The 19,227-nt window shown below is 38.3% G+C and overlaps 1 protein-coding gene across 1 annotated transcript in view; it reads right to left on the bottom strand.

The window, feature by feature from the left end:
• Window positions 1–982: 982 nt before the first annotated feature.
• Window positions 983–19,227, bottom strand: part of map3k5 (mitogen-activated protein kinase kinase kinase 5) — an 83,976-nt gene continuing 65,731 nt past the window's right edge. Inside the window, exons 18-30 of the mRNA XM_040017503.1 lie at window positions 17,169–17,274; window positions 13,809–13,966; window positions 10,896–11,073; window positions 9,694–9,711; window positions 9,141–9,318; window positions 8,106–8,274; window positions 7,575–7,760; window positions 6,531–6,636; window positions 4,983–5,226; window positions 4,773–4,885; window positions 3,501–3,622; window positions 3,320–3,396; window positions 983–2,126 (exon numbers count right to left, since the gene is read on the bottom strand). Of these exons, the coding sequence (XP_039873437.1) occupies window positions 2,066–2,126; window positions 3,320–3,396; window positions 3,501–3,622; window positions 4,773–4,885; window positions 4,983–5,226; window positions 6,531–6,636; window positions 7,575–7,760; window positions 8,106–8,274; window positions 9,141–9,318; window positions 9,694–9,711; window positions 10,896–11,073; window positions 13,809–13,966; window positions 17,169–17,274 (1,716 nt within the window). The 3' untranslated portion in view covers window positions 983–2,065. The remainder of the gene's footprint in view (window positions 2,127–3,319; window positions 3,397–3,500; window positions 3,623–4,772; window positions 4,886–4,982; window positions 5,227–6,530; window positions 6,637–7,574; window positions 7,761–8,105; window positions 8,275–9,140; window positions 9,319–9,693; window positions 9,712–10,895; window positions 11,074–13,808; window positions 13,967–17,168; window positions 17,275–19,227) is intronic.

Here is a 19,227-nt window from a genome sequence, read left to right as displayed (position 1 = left end):
GTAAGTGTAGCCTTGTTATGGATTGTTGGAAGAAGTATTTGTATTCTGTACTTAGTCTGTGGGGGAAAAAAAATCACACAAGATTTAAGGCCAACTTCAAATTATACCTGTTAACTTTTTAAATATCTTTAATTCTACAATCTGGTGTTTATTTGTTTTCCTATATTTGCATATCTGTGTATAAACCTAGCTTAATAGGCAGTGCTTGGTAGCAATGTCCCCTTCAAAACTGTTTATTAACATATTACGATGACTACTTTGTACCTTATTGCATAATATTAGATAATTTAATCTAAACCAATGCATTGTGCAATAGAGTTTTGGTATTTTAACTGTTCCTAAAATGAGATCCAAGTGTGCTCCTCAGGGTGCTACTAGTTACTGTGTTGCTGTTATTTGGAACAAGCTGCCGAAATAGCATTGAAAGAGTTTTATTCTCACAGTCTTACAGTTAACGATGCTCTCCGAGTGTGTGTTAAGTTTTGTTTTCATTTCATTCAAGCTGACAGTAGCCATTGTCGGGCTACAGTTTATTTCTTTTGTTAATCTTTTAATAACATTGAGTTAACATGTAATAAACTATTCTATAAAGATAAAATTGACACTGGCATACGAAGGCCATAAAAACATGCAAAGCTTTGAAAATGATCTCTGTAACATATTAAGTAGTGGAGTAAACATACAATAATGGTGAAATGTAAGGTAAACACAATACGGAAATAAGCAGAGAAATATATGATTCATATAGTAAGTCCTAACTTTTTATTGTTAACATTTTGTTTTTCTAAATGAACGACCTTTCCTCTAGATGATAAGTGCAGAAATTACTCTTTTGGAACAGAGGCAGTGCCTTTTTTTATTCATTTTGAAAAAAACAAAACAGTTATTTGTGTTTAATTTACTATGGAGAACAACTTTCATTATCAGCCCCCTGCTCCCACATTTAGAGTGAATTGTTGAAGAACACTTCTAACACAGTTCCTTCACAGCTTCAAGATGAAAAGTTTTATTTTAACAATATATCACAACAATCTTGAATCAGATCTGAAACAAAACAGACACAAGGCTCACCGATTCCCCCCCCCAATTTCTGATGTTATGGTTTAAAATATTAATAAAAAAGTACATCAAGGTTCTTCCATATGAAGTTTGTTTGCATGTCAGATTTTTCATTACAACTTATATATTTGACTGAATGAAGCTGACACAACACAAGCAAGATAAACACAATTTTGTCAATTAAGTGAGTATGATCTATGATTTGTGATACTAGAAAATACAATAATACAGAATTAATTTTTCACATGTGCTCATTGCAAACTTGGTCCAATCTACATGGAGATTTGACTGTGTTTAGAGATGTCTTTTTCAAAGTACATAAATGTCATCCACATAGAATTATATAACACTATATTTACATAATAGATTTCTTAAAAATAAAATTGTAGATTCATATTATAAAAGGAAATGTGGAAAAAAAAGCATGGACAATTTAAATAAGTCTCAGTTTGGAAAAAAAAAATAAAAGAAAAATAAAAGAAAAAACAAAAGCAGTACATGGAATGACATCCTTCAGATTGCTATAACAATTAAATTAAAACACATTTAAATAAAGTAGTGATAAGATAAGCAATGATAAAAATATCAGTACAGATGAATGTAGTATTTTGTATCTCAGGCCTGTATTAGAAAACGATCAGTTGTAAACGTCACATCTTGTAAAGACAGGAGAAAATGTTTTTCTTGACAGTTTTCAAGATTTCAATAATAGATTTTCCTACCAGCTGTCATTTTAAACACACCTGTAACAAAAGCTGTGCCCTGTCCATCAGGTATAACAAAACTAGTGGCACTTCTCATTAATTTTTACTTTCAAAATGACCTAATATCCAAACTCTTTGTTTTCAAAATTATAAAATACTCCAGAAGATTGTTGTGTGGGTGGAACATGGTCAACACAGCTTCTTCTCCAGGATCTTGCTTTTATAAACGCTGAGGTAAAGAGGAGTTGTTGGGGACAAAAAAAAGTCCTGGCTTCTCTGAGTGGCTGTCACCACTTAAGGCCTTAGAATAGCTTCTGCCTGTAGTCTGTGATGGCCTTCCATAGCTTACACAAGACCCCACCTCTGTCAAGACAAACAAAATACTGTTAGCTTAAAGCACACACCAATGAATATTATACCATTTGTAAGAAACCATCAGCTGTCAACCTACTTGAAAATATCATATTTTAAATGGTTTACGGTACTTTGTCCTGAGAGTCAGAGGGACTCATGAGCACAGATCACACAGAGTTAAGACTGTACGGTCATGAAAAAGACAGTTTTCCCTGGTCTCTGTGTAATAACTAATGTTTCTGTATGACTTTATCGGTACAACATTACTTCAGTTCATCAATCTGGTTGAGGTTTGGAATTTGACTGGGCTACTGATTCCTTTCCTGCTTTTTTTTAGCCATTCTATTTGGGATTAAGTTTTGTGATTGGGATCATTGTCCTGTTGCATGACACAATTTCAATCAACCTGTGGGTCAGATGTGCAGACAGTAAGTTCCCCTCTAATGCAGCAACATCAGAGGGGAACACCACCCCCACCCCAAAACATACAATCACACAAAAAAGACCTAGAGATACCCTGAAGCAATTTAGTAGATATGGTGTATATAGCTGAATGTTTGATATGACCACAGTGTGGCGCCAGATATCAAACACAACCAATACGAACTTCATAGTAGTTTCTTTTATTCATGCTTCACTCTAAATTGAACGCAGTATAATTAGTATGCTTGGACCTGCAGTGCTGCAAAGACACTTTAAAGAGGAGGTGAAAACTGTTGCAGTAGCAGACATCAATATTCATGTTGGTGTGACCTGTTTGAGTAATTATTCAGAGCTATTTTCATCCTAATAACATTTTAGAAGACATCGGGTTAAGCGTCACAACCTGAGCATGGCAACATAGCTACGTCCAAACCAAACTGCCCACGTTAGAACAGTATCTTACTGACCTGTGAGGTCCCTGCAAATTAAATTAAATTTTGGTTTATAAACAGATTTACAGAATTTGTGATAAATTAAGTCCTTCATAGATTAGCCTCAAAGAACTGCTGAAGTACAAAGCTGCCTTCTGAAACTTTTGTGTAAGAACAGGAAATGCAACAACACACTCCCATTATGCAACGCTCCCATCTTAACCCCCTTGTTTCTCTTCCTGTCAGGTACAAGTTTCAGCACGTATTTTGGGGACTAAATACTGAACACAAAATATGAAGCAAATATAGAAATATTTAAAAGTAAAAGAAAAAAAAATCATTTTCTACCTCAGTCTTAAACTCTTCAGATCATCTCTTGTGACATCATGAAGGATGTCGTACAATGTATACTCCTCATTGAGTATCTAAAGAAACAAAGTGGAGAAAATTACATTTACAGAAATGTTTTTCTTTACTTGCATTATCCTAAAAAGCTTTGTTAAAAAAACAAAAAAAATCAGAGACCCACCCTGTCTATGGCATCCTGGTCAGCACCGTAACGTATCAGCCAGCTGGTCAGCTCTGGGTCGTCACGTCTCTCTGCAGGTTGGCTCCTCTGTCCCTCCAGGTCATGCGAAGATGTGGGGGTGTCTAACAGAGTAGATTTTGAGAAGACTCCATAAGACAAACATTTAAACATTAACAAAACAACCAGTTTAACGACAGATCAAACATGCCGTACACACAGGAAGCGCATGTATCAGATGGACATAGCTGCTGGGTCTGGGCTTTAATCATCGTTCTTTCAAGTGGCCAGCTGGGGGGATAAAGTGTAAATGCACAGAAATCTATGAGAAAGTATTGTGCTTCTGTTTTGGTTTTCACTTCAACAAGTAGTTTCCTAAAGAGTTTAAGTGTTTTTGGACATAGCTACCTTTTGATTGACACTCTGCTAATGTATCGTACGAGAAAAGAAACCAGATAAGACATTAAAACAGATAAAACTGAGGCTGTGAAATAGAAGGTGAACAAATAAATGATGTCCCGGTGGTTAGGTCCATATTTCACAGCAGCACTCATGTGGAACTTTTTGCCATGATTGTTTGCTTGTAAAGCAGCTTGTAAAGGTGTAACTGTTGCAGTAACAGGATATGCTGCTTTTTCTCTACAAAAAAGCAACCTTGTTATCACAAGTCACAGTCACTATCGCTACAGCTTTGTGCAATTGTGTAAACTGAACATTTAATATTCTTAAACCTCCTTAAATGTTGCTTTCAAGGTGACATGTACTCTTATTTGGTCAGATAAAAGCCTCTGTATAAGAGAAATGGCCACAGTGGATGAAAATATCTTAATTTAAGTGTACTTTGTCTAATAATTGAGATTGTTTAAAGCTGCTCTACTAATTTCTTATAATGAGTTTTACCCTTACAGAAAAGCAACCATCATCAGTGGATATCAACCCCCCCCCCATCACCAGCCCGGAGTTGGATATTGGAATAGCTGATCAGACCAGGAAATTAGAAGTCACTTAATTTACACCTCCAGTATGTGATAAGAAAGCTTTGTTCATGTGCATTGTTCCTGTCATGGCTTGTTTAATTTGTTTACTGAACTAGAGGGAAAAACTTTTAATTAACATTGGCTCTAGGAAGTATAAAGTACATTTTGATTTAAAAGTCAGAAGTGAAAGTCGAGTCTGTTCAGTGAGAAACAGCTGGCTTTCAAAAGTAAAGACAGACTGAAAATACCAGAAGCAGCAAAAGGAGTGTGAGAAAGTAATTCAGACTAAAGTAGAGACCTTCAGGCTCAGTTCGCAGCTTCAGTAGTCTGATCTCTTGCTCTCTCTCATCCAGCACTTGTTGCAGGATGGACTGATACTCCCTCTCCTTCTCCAGCAGCTGTTCCAGCAACCTGGAATAAAACAGAGAGATGCAGGTTAAAACAGATAAACTTTGGTTAAATGAAGAAGTCCTATGCTGTTGTTAACGGCCTTCAACCAGATGCCTACCTGCTGGTCTCCAGCTTCATCCTCCCTAGCTCCATGCTCACGGAGCGCTGTGCATTGTGGGATTCGTGGGAGACGGTGGAGCTGAGTGTGCTGACTCCCGAGGTAGCCACCGTGTCATCGTGAGCGGCGCCAGGAGGCGCCCGGCTCTGGTGCGTGGAGGTTCTGTCCGGCTCGCCGTCATCATCGATGTCCTCCTGATCGGCTGCATCACTTTCTGAGGCCAGACTGAAGTGAGGCCTGAGTTCTGCATGCAGAGAGAAAGAATCACTTTTAGAGGAAGCCCTGTAATAAAAGTGATCATGAGAGGTTGTCTGAACTGTTAATTCCAGAGACTAGAATCAGTTGTGTTTATTTGATTAACACAATGCCGTTTCATTAAAGTGTCCAAATGTGAAAAACTGAGGCTTATTGTTGAAATTGCACTTGCTATTTTTTTTTCTCAAGATATTAAAAGAAAACATATCAAGAAAGCATTCTACTTTTTAACACTTTTTTTAACAACAATATTTTTACTGTTTCAGCCCCTTAAGAACAAAGTGGGCTCTGTGTAGCCAAAGAACTAAAATGAGCTAAACACCCCTGGATTGTTTCAGACTGTTTATTTACCAATAATTTGTTTACTAAAATGAAAATGTCAAGATTTTCTGTTTCAAGTAGTCACTCAGATTTGCTTTCCACTGTTATCTGTTGGTTCCTTCTTTTTCACCTCAACTTAGGTAACAGCTGTTATCTTTAACCTCATTTAATTGATAATTTCCACCACAAGGAGACGCGAAGTGCTGACTCTGATGAGTAAAGCTGTTTGTGTCAGATATCATTTAATACCAATACGGATATTTTGCAGCAGTATTAATAATGCATTGAAAAGGGATTTGTACACCATATTGCTGTACACACACACACACACACACACACATATATATACACATACATATATATATATATATATATATATATATATATAACTAATATCTGGTACTGATACTGATACAGCATACTTCCTATGGGTTATGAGTAGTGAACTTTGTTGTAACGTATGATAAGATCTCCACTCGAGTGTGTTTTTAAAGATTCAAACTTGATAATGAAGCAAACACCTGAACATTGTTGGTTCTTTGTTACATAACACCATTACAAAGGTGGAAGAAAACAAAAATAGCGCTGGGTGTCTGTGACATAACTATAGCTAAATTTAGCACTCATCCCACTGACTATTGATGTTTTATGAGTTTAATTCTTTGGTGAAAACAGGAAATAATTTCACATTGTAGATCTGAAACTCTCTTGAACCACTTTACACAGTTCAACTAGAACTTCTCCTCATTTCAATCTGGGCCTATAATCAGCTAAACATAATATCTGCCCTGCATGAAACTCAGGTGTGTAATCCATTCAAGTTATTGCCCTTTTACTTCCTGTCTTTAAATAGGCTGTGAACACACACAGGCCTGCGCAGCAAATGCCCTCCTCCTGTATCAGTAGTCGTGCCCCGAGGGAAGAGTCATAACTTATTTACTGGTGCTCTGCTCGAGACACTGATGATCCTACCTGGCACCAGGATCGTGATGGCAGTCTGCACAGCCTTGCGGATGATGTTGTCCAAAGCGAACATCCAGTGAGGCTTGATGTTGTGGTTTCGCAGCACTTTGTTCACCTGGAAATGGAGAGGTTCACACTCATAAGAGCACGTTTTACAATGTTCTACCTATTAGTGATTCTACACCTAAAATAAAAATGAGTTCATTCGTATTTGCCTCACAGATTTCATTCCAAGAATTGTTCTTAAGAGAATTGTTTATACTTCATTTTAACTTCTGCTGCAATAACTAAATATCCCCAAAGGGATTTTTAAAGCAGCCTACTCTTCATGGCATTATTAATATTTGCAGTCACGCACTGTGAAGCTCTAATTTTTTTGCAGCAATGACCAACAGGAGGCACCAGAGCTTCATCTACCAGCACGATTACACAATCCCACTTACAAATATGAAAACAACCACTCGCTCCGTGCCATTTCATCTGCATAACTCCATTTCTGAGGGGGAGAGCAGATGAGCCTTTTAACATTATGTGCAATTACTCCTGACAGATCTCCCCCTTTTATCGCCTCACTTAAAGGTTACAAGTATTTCCACAGTCATCTGTCTAATCTCTGAGCAGGAAGAAAAGCAACAAGGCAGCCCGCAGCTGTCTGCAGCCCATTTCAAATGACAACAATTACACTGTTCAGAGCCTTTGTTTTATGCAGAGGCTAGAAGCACCTTTGCCTTCAAATGGGTACTTAATAACAGGAAATCAGAAAATAATGAGCCTGTGAGGAGAATTACAGCAGCAAATCATCAATGTAGCAGTTCAGGTTTGTGACCTCTGTAGACTAAAATTTGATCCTTACTGTGGGTAAGCTAAAGACACTTGGTTATAAACTAAAAAGCTGCAGCAAACACAAGACATGTTTTATTGATTTGGGTTATATTTCATATTCCAATTATGATCAATTATTCATGAGCCCAGTGGGATATCACAGATGAAATGTAGCTGAGATTCATTGGATTGACCCAGTATCTTTTTCACGGTATTTCTATTAGCACTTACAGCATCCTGGAAGCCGAACAGCATAATCTGCAGTTGACTGATGGCAGTGCTGTCAAAGTCTAGCTCCAGCTTGAGCTGAGACAGGGTGTTGGCGATGATTTTCCTGTCTGCCATCCGAACAAAGTCAGCAAGACTCACCACAAGGGTGGAGATGTGCTGATGTTTTAGCTTCATTTCCTCTGAGCCCTGAGGTAGGAGGCAAGCGGGGAAAGAAGAGATGAAAATGGTGGTTTAGGTTTACAACAGGAGCTTCCAGCTCCAACTTACTAACATCCCTATCAGATCGAAGAAATAAGAAATTTTTTCCATGTTTAAATTATTTTAGTACAGTTTAAAATTTGTTTAATTGTTAGTAATTCATTTGAGTATCCCTTTGGCCATTTGGTCCCCTCATTTAATTAACTGTAACAGCTGAGCTAATCTTTCCATGCACAGCCTGGCTACTGCACTGGAATGCCTGTGAACAAGTGTGTGTTGTTGATCTTGTAATGTACTTCTATATCTATCTATTCATTCCCAACGGTTTCCAACCTGTGCCAGGGCTTCCATCAGGTTGGCCACCACCTTGGCCTGATCTTCAGTAAGGATACGGTGCAAGGTAGCTCGCCTCTCGCTGTCTTTCCGAAGCATAAAGAAGCCCGAGTCCTTCTCATCAGGTGATGGAGGGGCACTGTGGTCCTCGAAGTTCTCCACTGGAATGCTGAGTAGAAAAAGTAGAAACCCCATTTAAATTTTTTGTTCCTTCTATATGTACAGGTTGCTGTACCCTCCCTATTGGTACTAATCAGCAAGGTTAATTAAGTGTGTTTTACTGGTGACATTAAATATAAGATAAATACGTTTTTGCATTGCTTTAAACATGAACATGTTTAAATTTAAATCACTGTAGGACACAAAAACCCAGGAATGAAACTTGGGCCTGTGTCAATATCTGTAGTTCCTCAAACAGCCACTGGAGGCGAGCTTCAAAAGCGAGTGAATCCCCAAAGACTCCCTTTTTACAATGTGCAAGATTACAGCATAAATAAACACATTCACGACCTGATACTGAAATGGTTTTGTTTTCTGTTGCTGATTTTAACCTTTAAAACAAGTGTACAGGTGGTGAAATCTCATATTATTTTGGATTTTTAGGGGCGCAGCCACTCTGACAGACAGAAGCATTTTAATTAAATTATCTGACAACGTCTTGCTGTGTGGTTAATTGTACTAAAAGCCCATCCGGGGAGTCTGTGATCCAATTTTGGTGAGTGTAATTCTAGCACTTTATTTACATTTCATTTAGCACTAATTAGCAGGTATCTATGTGATGCATCCATACAGTCTATGAATAGAGCTTGATAATCGGGCTTGCCAGGCTCTGCTTGAGAAAAAAACACCCAAAGAGATTCAAGACATCTCAACTCAAGGCTTCAACACGTATGTACATAAGCTAATGGGTGAAGTCACGGTGACTACATTTTTTATACTGGTTTAGTCTAAATCAATACTATAGTCATAAGGCTGTAACAACAAATTAATAATTTAAGGCAAAATGACTCGTCTGAGGTGTCCAAGTTGTTCTACCTGAGAAAGAGGGACCTCTGGCCCTTGACATCCTTTTCACTGTAGCACTTGATGCTTGGCTTGAAGATGAAGGGGTTGGTGTTGAGGTCGTTGTCAGGGGAGACGGAGCCATACTCGCTGCTGCTGCTGGTGTCTTCCACTACAACGGGCACTGGCAACGAGATACTGCGGAGATACTCTAGAAGACACAGGGAACAGAAGATGGAACAAAATCGTAAAGGTGTTTGTTTGATCATCATCTAACTAAAGATTTTGCTGTATAGCAGCATGCTTTCTGTCTGTTATGGTGTTTGTGTGCAACTGATCAAATAGATTACAAAACATATTCAAGCATTTGGGAAACCATCTTGTTGTTTACTCTCTATCTTGAATCCTGGCAAAAGGGCAGAGTCGTACAAGGCAGGTAGCTACCACCAAGAGAAAAATGTAAACCGCAGCCCAGATCCTATTCAGTAAAGCAGGGTGATGTTTCATGGAAATGACATCTAGTTTATAAAGTACTCCCACTAGTGGTAAATGTGTCTGAAAAAGTGCAGAGAGCAAAATTACTCACCTGATCCTGGTGTCAGAGCTGCAGGGAAAAACAGAAAAAATGTGTCAGCAGTTAAAAAAGAACAAAACAGAAAGCAGGGTAACATTCAAAGCATGCAGAGAGGCACAAAGCTTCTTTCTAATCTTCTGCACTGCTGCGAAGGCACATGACTGATGCCGTGGGGTGAAAACCCAACGGGAAATGACTATTTTACAATCCAAATAATGAAGGATGCGCCTGCAATTCTTAACAATTAAAAAACGGTTTTGGCACTAGATGAATCTAGTAATCACTACAAACAAAGATTTTTGATTTTTGATACTGGAAGCTTTCTGGTTTCTGGTTGTAGCCACTAGTATTACTACTGAAGACTATTTGCTTTAAAGCTTAATCTAAAGAGATGCTGTTTGTTACCTTATTAAAATTTAGACGACTTTATAACAATAATAATAGAATAGCAACAGAATCGTCAATAGGATATCCACTATTCATTTATTCTACACTGACAACTACTAAAAATGGCTGTTGCTCGATAGGCTTTGAATGGGGAGTTTCTTTTTCCCCCTCTTAGAGCACTACTTGAGGTGGTTGATTTTAGCAGTGGGGAAGATCATTATGAGGTTCACGCCACTCCCTTATCACGGCTGTAAGTAAGTAGAATTCTGCTACATTCCTGGAAGTCGGAGATACCTGCAGCCTTCGATAAGTGGCTGAAGGAATTAGGAAATTTGTTACACTTAGAGAAAATTATGTCAAACAAAGCAGGTCTCTTTCAGAAACTTTGTTTACCAGTCTGACTGAAAAGTTGAAGTCACTTTTTATTGGTCTTACGGATTAACAATGTCACAGTTTTATAATAATGTGTTCTAGTTTGTATGTGAGCCTCTGCTATTATCCAACATAGGGATTAAGGTAACTCCCCCTCCTGGATTCTCACACTCTTGTTGTTTTAAACAGATAAGTCCTTGTTGTGGAGCTTTTATTGTGCATACAGTATATAATCATTTCTCTTCATTACTCATAATGTTATAATTGCTTCGCTGGTCTCTTGTCTGCTTGGCTCGGCGCTTGTAGTGAAACTGAGAGTGAAGGAGATAAGAGAAACTAGCACGACTGCAAAGCAAAGAGTCTCAAACTTTCCTGAAATAAAACGAGTTATTAAAGTTATAGAGGGGATAGTCTTGGTAATAATGTTATTGTCATGTAGCTATGCTCTGATCCACCTGTGAAGCTGCCCTTGCTCTTCTTTTTTCGGCTGGTGACGGTGAGGAACTCATCGGTGAGCAGGTCGAGCGCGGTGGCACGTCGGTCTGGGTCGGGCTCAAAGCAGCGAAGGATAAAGGCTTTAGCCTCTGGTGACATGGACTCTGGGATCTCTGGATGGATTTTAAACATACCCACCTGCACAAGAATGACATGCATGAAAGGCACTCAGAATCTATATAACAAGTTTAAAGAAATGAGCATAGTGTCAGTTCAAGCAGGAGAAAAAGTCAACCTAAGCTGCAATCCTGGCAGATCAGCTGATCTCAACGCCTGCCTACATTAGATGATGCGTCAACCTTTTGGCAAATCTCATATATGGTGTACTGTTAAATCTTTTTTAGCCAGGCCATTGCCTATTCACCTGCAAGCCACTTTGCAGCCCACTTCCACCACAACTCCTTCTTTCCTACTTAGTCCCAGTTCGCTGTTTTGTACAGCTAGCCTTGCTTCTGCTGCTCTTGTAACATGCTTTTTACGCACGTGCATGGAAAGACAGGGGGTGGAAAATTTAAACAACTAACAGTAACTTCTTTTGGCTACAGTGGTTCTGACTGAAACAAGTTTAAAATAACCGAGACAGTGTGAGGTTGCTGAAATGGGCAAATTATCTGATTAAGTTTAAGAAGCAAGAGCAAAGAGCAGAGCAGTGTTTACACAGTGATGTTTGAATATGAGACTATCCACGAGGCCTGGCTGTGACTTGGGGCAGCAGCTGAAAGTAACAATACTTCGAGCACAAGACTCTCATTAAAAACATGATAAATTCCTGTTGTTGATGTGCAGGAATTTAAGATTAGCAGGGAGATATCCCACCCCTTGAGAAATTCCAGAAAGATGACTGAAAGTATATCACGAATGTTTAAGAAATGCTACAATGCAGTGCAGACAAAACACAAGATCTCCTAAGAGATTTGTGACTCTACTTGCACTTCTGTGGTGATCTTTATTGATAAAATGTGATGAGATCCAAGTTTCCCCTTTCATGTTCTTTAAACTTCAAAGCATCCGAAGTAGAGCAGCATATTTAATTAAATCACATCATATGGAAAATTCCATGATTCAGAGCTTTGACAGGAGTGCTGTAATGTTTTCCAGACACCTCTTAAACATCTCTACTGCCCCTAATGGGCCACACATAGCTTATAACAATAATTCACTGTACAGAGTGCTTTAAATTTCCATCCAAAGCAAATGCACGTGTAAACTGAGTGGTTAACAAGATCCAGCAAAGACACACCCACACAGAAACTAAAGGCCCACTGTAGAAGTTCCTCTTACGGAGCTATGCTTTTGTTTGCATTCAAACAAATGTTCGTGCACAGACAGTATTTGTAGTTTCTACTGGGCTTGGTCAGATTATAGCCTGCAGGTTGAAACCAATGCAGGTGCAGAATGACTCTGGTTTTGTTTTCATAAAAAGAGGGAACTGGTAAGCATGCATGAAAGACTGGTGGTTATTTTGTTTGTTAGTTGACTTCTTTACGTTGAGCACCTTTCTTTTAAGACATGGAACATAATTCTGTAATAAAAACAGATGTAATGGACACAATCTACTCTGTATATTAGCTGTTTATATGTACAATAGGTTTCCATAAACAGCCCTGGGTGTGCTGGATGGTTGGCAAAGGTTAAAGCATGGTACATGGTGTCATGCTGGAGGCATGAAGTCATAAGGTAGGGTTTTTCCAAAGAGAACAGACACAGTTATATATAGTTTTCCACCTCTCCTTACTTCAGCTGAACAAACAGTTTCTCTTGTGATTTCTTCCCACAAGCAGACACTTGATGGTGTCATGTTTAAGTCATGTGATAACAGCTGAGTCACCTTCTTTATTAAACAATGACATTGCAATATGATAAAAGCTGCAAGTATCTACTGTTTGTGCTCTGAATAAAGGGGTTTTAGTTCAGTTCTTGAACTCTGTTACAGTAGTTTTATATAGTTCACAGCTCAAGAAATCAAATTTATCTTAAAGTGAACTTCGATCTAACCAATCACGTCATCGAGTGTGTGAAACAAACTGTTATAGATACCTTCAATCTCCCTTTACGCCAGCTGTCTTCCCCTCTTAAACAGAAGGAATAAAAGCAGCTGTGGGAATGAGATGACCACATTTGTTCTTACTGACATCATAAGTATTTAAAAAAGCCTAAAATGGTACCATTACATAAGGTCAGAGAACAAATATTTGAAATTATTTGAGCAAAGGGTAAACGAAAAACTAAATAAACTTGCACTGAGAAAAGAAAAAAAGTATTGGTCAGTTTCGGTGTTTTCAATTAGTTTCCTCTTGTATCCTGACTTCGAGTTTAAACATAATATTTACTTGTATGACTTTGCAGTTTTTTTGTGGGCGGATTTTTTTTTTTTTTATTAGCTCATACAAGACTTTTATCCTAACAGTACTACAGGTTTGGCTGGTGCATAATTGACAGCTACTGGTATTAGGAGATTTCTTGATCAGCAGTTGCATAATGCTAATGAAGACATTACTCAGAAATGTAAGAAGAAGAGTTTTCAGTCTTTCTCTTGTAGAAACAAACCCTCTTTCAGTCGTTTTTAGTCATGGTTTGAAAAAGACATAGATAGGATATCATGCATTTGGAGCAAATGAGTAAAGCTGATATGCTAATAACACGTGATGGCAAACTATTTGCCCTGTCATACCGGATGTCTCAAGGGTGCAATTATCAGCTCTCAAACATCCTCATATTTATTGACCTGGCAGAGCTGCAGCTGTTCATTGCCACTGTTTTTGAAAGATGCCGTTATGAAAACAGCTGCTCGCCAGACTTCTACTTTCAGTTTTCTAAAATTAGACATCTTACCCAGCAGGATATTGGGATATGTCGCTGTTCAAATCTCTCACCTTGAACATGGCAGCCTGTGGTTCTCCCAGTTCGTAGAAAGGTGGCTTCCCAGTGGCCATCTCTATGATGGTGCAGCCAAGGGACCAGATGTCTGCTGGTTTGCCGTATCCCCGTGGGCCCTTGTCTATAATTTCAGGAGCCATGTATTGCAATGTGCCTGAAAAATGACGCACAAAAAACAACAATAAACACATAATGAAAACTCAAATTCAACCACTCATTTTTTACGTGTCAAACAAATGAAACAAAAACATTTCAATTAGTGAGCATTAGAGGAGGTGGTGGGTGGATTATGGGTGTAAAGGTTTTGAAACCCAGACTGAATTTGTGACGCAAATATCTAATTCGCTCCTGTTACTAATAGAGCATTGCTAGAATGTTGTAAAAGTGCAGCAACTCAGCGTATGAATGTCAACAAACTTGGACAAACCACAGAGTTATGCAACAGCTATAAAGGGAACGCGGAGGGAACGCTTCATTATTATGCTAACTAAAAGGGACACTGCTGGTATTCTCATGGTGAAACGTACACTTCAGCTGAGAGGTATACCAGATTTTAAATGATTTATTTCTTGCTTATGTAAACAACATGCGTGTAAATATAGCATCAATGATAGCTGCTCAGTTTATATCATTACATAATAATATGCTAATTAGTCACAGCCTCATTTTGCTTATGTCAGTTAGCCTTGGTTAAAGCATGCTGTCAGATAAAAACAATGTTTAAAGATAGTTCAAAGGGTCAGCAATACCAGTTTATTTTATTGTTGTTCATGTCCTAATCAATCTCTTAAACCTGCATCCAGCGCAACTGCCTGGGATCATTTTCCACCACAACCTCTGTCTTTTAATATCACAACACTCTTACTTTACTCCCAATCAAATAGGAGTTACTGAACCATCCAACCAAATAATTGAGCAACTCAGTCATGGAACAATTAAATAATTCAAGTATTGACTATAAGTTTCCTAAATGTGAGGGAAAGGCAAACATCCATCCATCCATCCATTCGCTTCCGCTTATCCTTTTCAGGGTCGCGGGGTAAAGGCAAACAATAACCTTGATTACACCCAGTTTAAAACTATTTCTTAAACTAACCATCTCTTGCAGAAAAATGTGCTTTTGTTGCTTATTTTGTTCCCTCCACTATTCCATGTACAGCCCCAATAGCAAAGAATTGGGACACTGTAAAATGTAAATAAAAACAGAATGCATTGATTTGCAAATCTAATAAATCAATATATTTATATATATATATATATATATATATATATATATATATATATATATATTTATATATATATATATATATATATTGATTTGATTTTTTTTTTTTTACAAAAGAACATGAAGCATATCAAATGCAAAGTGTCTCAAAAAGGACAATAGAAACTAGTACTAAAAACTAACCAGTACTACAAAGAAACAGCTGCAGGAACATTCTCCAGCTAATTGGGTTAATTGGTAACAGCTCAGTAACATGACTGGAGTTTCTCAGAAGCAAAGATGGGCAGATGTTTTGTGGAACAATTTCAAAATTATAACAAAGACTTCAAATATCTCATCATGCAAAGTACTAAATATTATCAGAAAATTCACTGATAAATCTCTGTGTGCTTGGCACAATGCTGAAAATCAATATTAGACGCCTGTGATCTTTGAGCCCTCAAACAGCGCAGCATTAAAAACAGGCATGACTCTGACATGGTGACTATGATCCAGAAACACTGCTGCCTTCTTTGGGTTCAAAATGATTTAAAACTGACTGAGGCAAAGAGGAAAACTGCTGTGTGCTCAGATGAATTGAAATTTTAAAATCTTATTGGAAAACATGAACGCAGCGTCCTCTGTACAGACGAAAAGACTATCCAGCTTTTTTAGAACACATTTTAACAGTCTGCACTTACAGTATGATAGAGGTTCATTAGTGCCTATGAAAACGTCAGTGTGCACACCTGCAAAGGCACCATCAGTGCTGAAAGGCATATACAGATTTTAGAGCAACATATGCTCCAAACCCAGACGTCTTTTTCAGGGAAAACTTTGCATATCTCAGCAAGACAATGCTAAACCTCAAACTGCATCTATTACAACATCATGAAATGAAAAATATGACAAGAAAGACCTAAGACTATTAAGCAGTTTGAGTGCTATATCAGATAAGAATGAGGCCAAATTCCTCTCCCAAAGGTCCAGCAGCTGTTCTCCTCAGTTCCCAGATGTTTACAGATGGTTTTTATAAGAAGAGAGGTACACTGGTAAACATAGCCATATCCCAACTTATTCCCGTGTTTCTCAGTTTAAACATTTGACATGTTTTCTGTGTTTTATTACGAATAAAATATGGATTTTTGAGAATTGCAAATCAATGTGTTCTTTTTTAATTTACATTTTAAAAAGGGTCCCAACTTTTTGGGAATTTGGAGCTTGTATAACACTAATGATGAAATCACTGTTGCTGTTGGTAACTCTTCCGGTTTGCACTGCAGAGCTCCAACAAAAACTACTAAAAATAACTTTCATCTGGCTTTTGTTTTTTTGATCATATTCATAAACCGATAATGTCTGTGTGAGGTAAAAGTAGCGTCAGCAGGGTTGTGAAAGAACTGATGTAAATGCCAAAAATAGCTTCAATTTGAGCTAACAAAAAGTGATGACACAATTCCTGCAAATTGCCAATCAGGTTAGAAAAGATTAAACGAGGCTTATGGCCTTATGTGAGAAACAGCAACGAGTTTCAGTGTTGTCAGTTAATCACAGCTCAGTCCAAAGCAACATTTTCAGGTCCACACTGAAGGGAGTCTTTTGTTCTAATAATAGCCTGCAGGCTGCTTATCCGCTGCTTTTTAAAGCTCGTGTACTGAGCTAAAAACAGGCAAGCACACATTTATAGCAGGCGTGGGTTAAGAACAAGGAGTAGCCCAGTTTCCTGAAAGAGCTCCGCCTTCCAGGGTAAGTCCCCGTCTGCCTCGAGCAGCAGTCAGATGCTCTAATTCCAGAGGTCAAACTATGCTACAACTGGCAACTGCAGTGCTGACATTACAGGTCTACATATCAGGCTGATCTAACTGCAGACTCAAGCCAAAGCCAGAGTTTCTAAATAGGAACAGCCTGCTATTTTTAGGAATATCACATACTGTCCAAGGACTTAAATGGGATTACTGCTCTGAAATAGTCACAACCAAAGAACAGCAGTAGGCTCGATACTCAGACACTACTGAGCAAATTTTAACAAAGGATGTTTCATAAAGTTTTCTAGTAGTCTCCCCACAACAGGGGAGACAACTCTACTTGGCTTAAGTATTTCATACTGGCTTGCTTATGGGGAAGAGAATCTAGATAGTGGGTTGGACTGTACCTGTGAAAGTCTCAGTGCAGGGGTTGATCCCAGCCAACCTTTTGGATGTGCCAAAATCTGATATTTTCAGGACGCCACTGTAGGTGTTGATGAGTACATTATCACCCTGTGGATTGAAAAGACATTCATCAGAACAGATGCACCAAATTCCAAAGCCGTGATAGCATTGATAACGTGAGGTGCTTGCAAATCTTGAAACAGTAGGTTACAACACCATGTGTGGGAGGAGGAGGAGGAGGAGCTCTAAGCCAAAACAAGGTGATTAACATTTATGTGGTGCTAATGAAGTTTATATGACTGAGTTGTTAAATCAGAAGGATGTGGCTTCTAACTCTAATGACTACCTACGATGGGAATGTTATGAGTGTTGGTTTGCTTTTAGTGAGATAAAAAAGGGAGCGGCACTTGCTTTAAAAAAAATAATTCCTGTTGTAGCCAATGGGCTAGCAAAGAAAATGGTGTGAGCAGCTGGGATGCTCTTTGAATGCATTTGCAGCAAATCAAAGTCGCTGTGCAAACAGTCACATGGAAGACATGTTCAGACTACAAACAAGCAAACAAGGTTTTAACACACCCTAAAAACTGAAATTCTGCAGGAGCTGAATCACATCACTCTGAAAGCTCCTCTTTTTCCAAAAAACAACATCTGATTACTTTTTGTGCGGATGAAAGATTTATCAGTTCTAAGTACTGTGTTTTTTTTCCCATTTTCATGTTTACATTCCTCAAATGTGTTGTATTCTTCTGATAAACTTTGCAGTTTGAAAACATTCAGAGATCCTTATGTGCATTAAATATCATTTTACTTCTACGTCCTCCTCTTTGAGATACTGTGCATCCTCTGCTGCTAAGCGAAAAAGATCTGTCCAGAGTAACACCAGGAGGGAATTCTGCGCTAAAAAGACTTTTCTGAATTCCAGATTTAGAAGGTTTCTGTTTGATCTGATTAAGTCAGACTGCTGGGGAATCATTTATCTCTTGGAGGTTTTTTATAGCAAAGATTGTCAAATTCACCACCACTTGAAGTGGAAGCAAAGGCACCTTTTTAATGAGTTCATAGCAAGCAAAACCTGAGTGTTAACCTGAGTTTGTGAGCGTTTTAAAACTTTGACTTTAAAAGGTTCCAACTCATCTTATGAAGACGTTTGGTCAGGACTAGTGACAGAAACCTGCTCTGCTCATGCCCTGACTGCTGTGTATAACTGTGGTAATCAAGGAAATATCAGAGAAGCTTGGTGCAGACATGGATGATTTCCCCCCTACATCTGAACATGTGCATAAACAGTGACAGGAAACAAATATAAACGTGAAATAAAATGCAAAAAAAAATTGACTATATAAACACATCTGATTCCAGACATTCCTAAAACTTTAGTGGTTAGAGGTCTGTGTGATTGTGTCACCTCTTGTTCCTCATTTTGGACACAGAAAGTAAAGGGGCTTGATGTGCCTCAAAAAAGACAATACTGAAGCACTATTTGCAAATACACAAGAGGAGAGAAGAGGTTTCTGACCATCAGTTGACTCGTTAGCAATGAGAATGTGCTTCAAAGTATGACAGTGATAATGCTTCATAAAGTTGGAGGTGCTAAATTAAACATGTAAGGAGTATGAAGCTGATCAGAACTAAAAGTGTTTCTTTAATTTCTCAGCTAGTGTTTTTGCAGCAGACCGCGCAGAGATCATCTGTCTGTCACACGGCACTTACTTCTTTCTTCTTACTAGGTCTTCTGTTTACTAAACCTAAAGTAAAGGTTAAAAATGCACCATGTCCTACACACTTTTTTTGTGCAAAGTTGTGCTGTGGCAATGTAGTGCACTTTGTAAAGTGCAAACAATGAGAGCAAATTTAAGATGTTTTGAGTTTATTTTGTCTGAAACCTCCTGGGCTTTAACATGAGTGTAAAAAGCTGCAGTTTCACAAATGGCTATATGAGGTTGGCTGCAAAAACAAATGAATCTCCACTGACCACCATGTTAAAGCATGGCCCAATTTTATAGCGTTAAACAGCATCTTTACTATCTGGTACAAGACATTTTGGTCTCTATAGCAAGTTTC

Source organism: Simochromis diagramma, unplaced genomic scaffold (assembly GCF_900408965.1).
Source record: "Simochromis diagramma unplaced genomic scaffold, fSimDia1.1 OVJJ01000802.1, whole genome shotgun sequence".
Classification (NCBI taxonomy): Eukaryota; Metazoa; Chordata; class Actinopteri; order Cichliformes; family Cichlidae; genus Simochromis; species Simochromis diagramma.
This window is presented reverse-complemented; position numbering and strand designations above follow the sequence as displayed.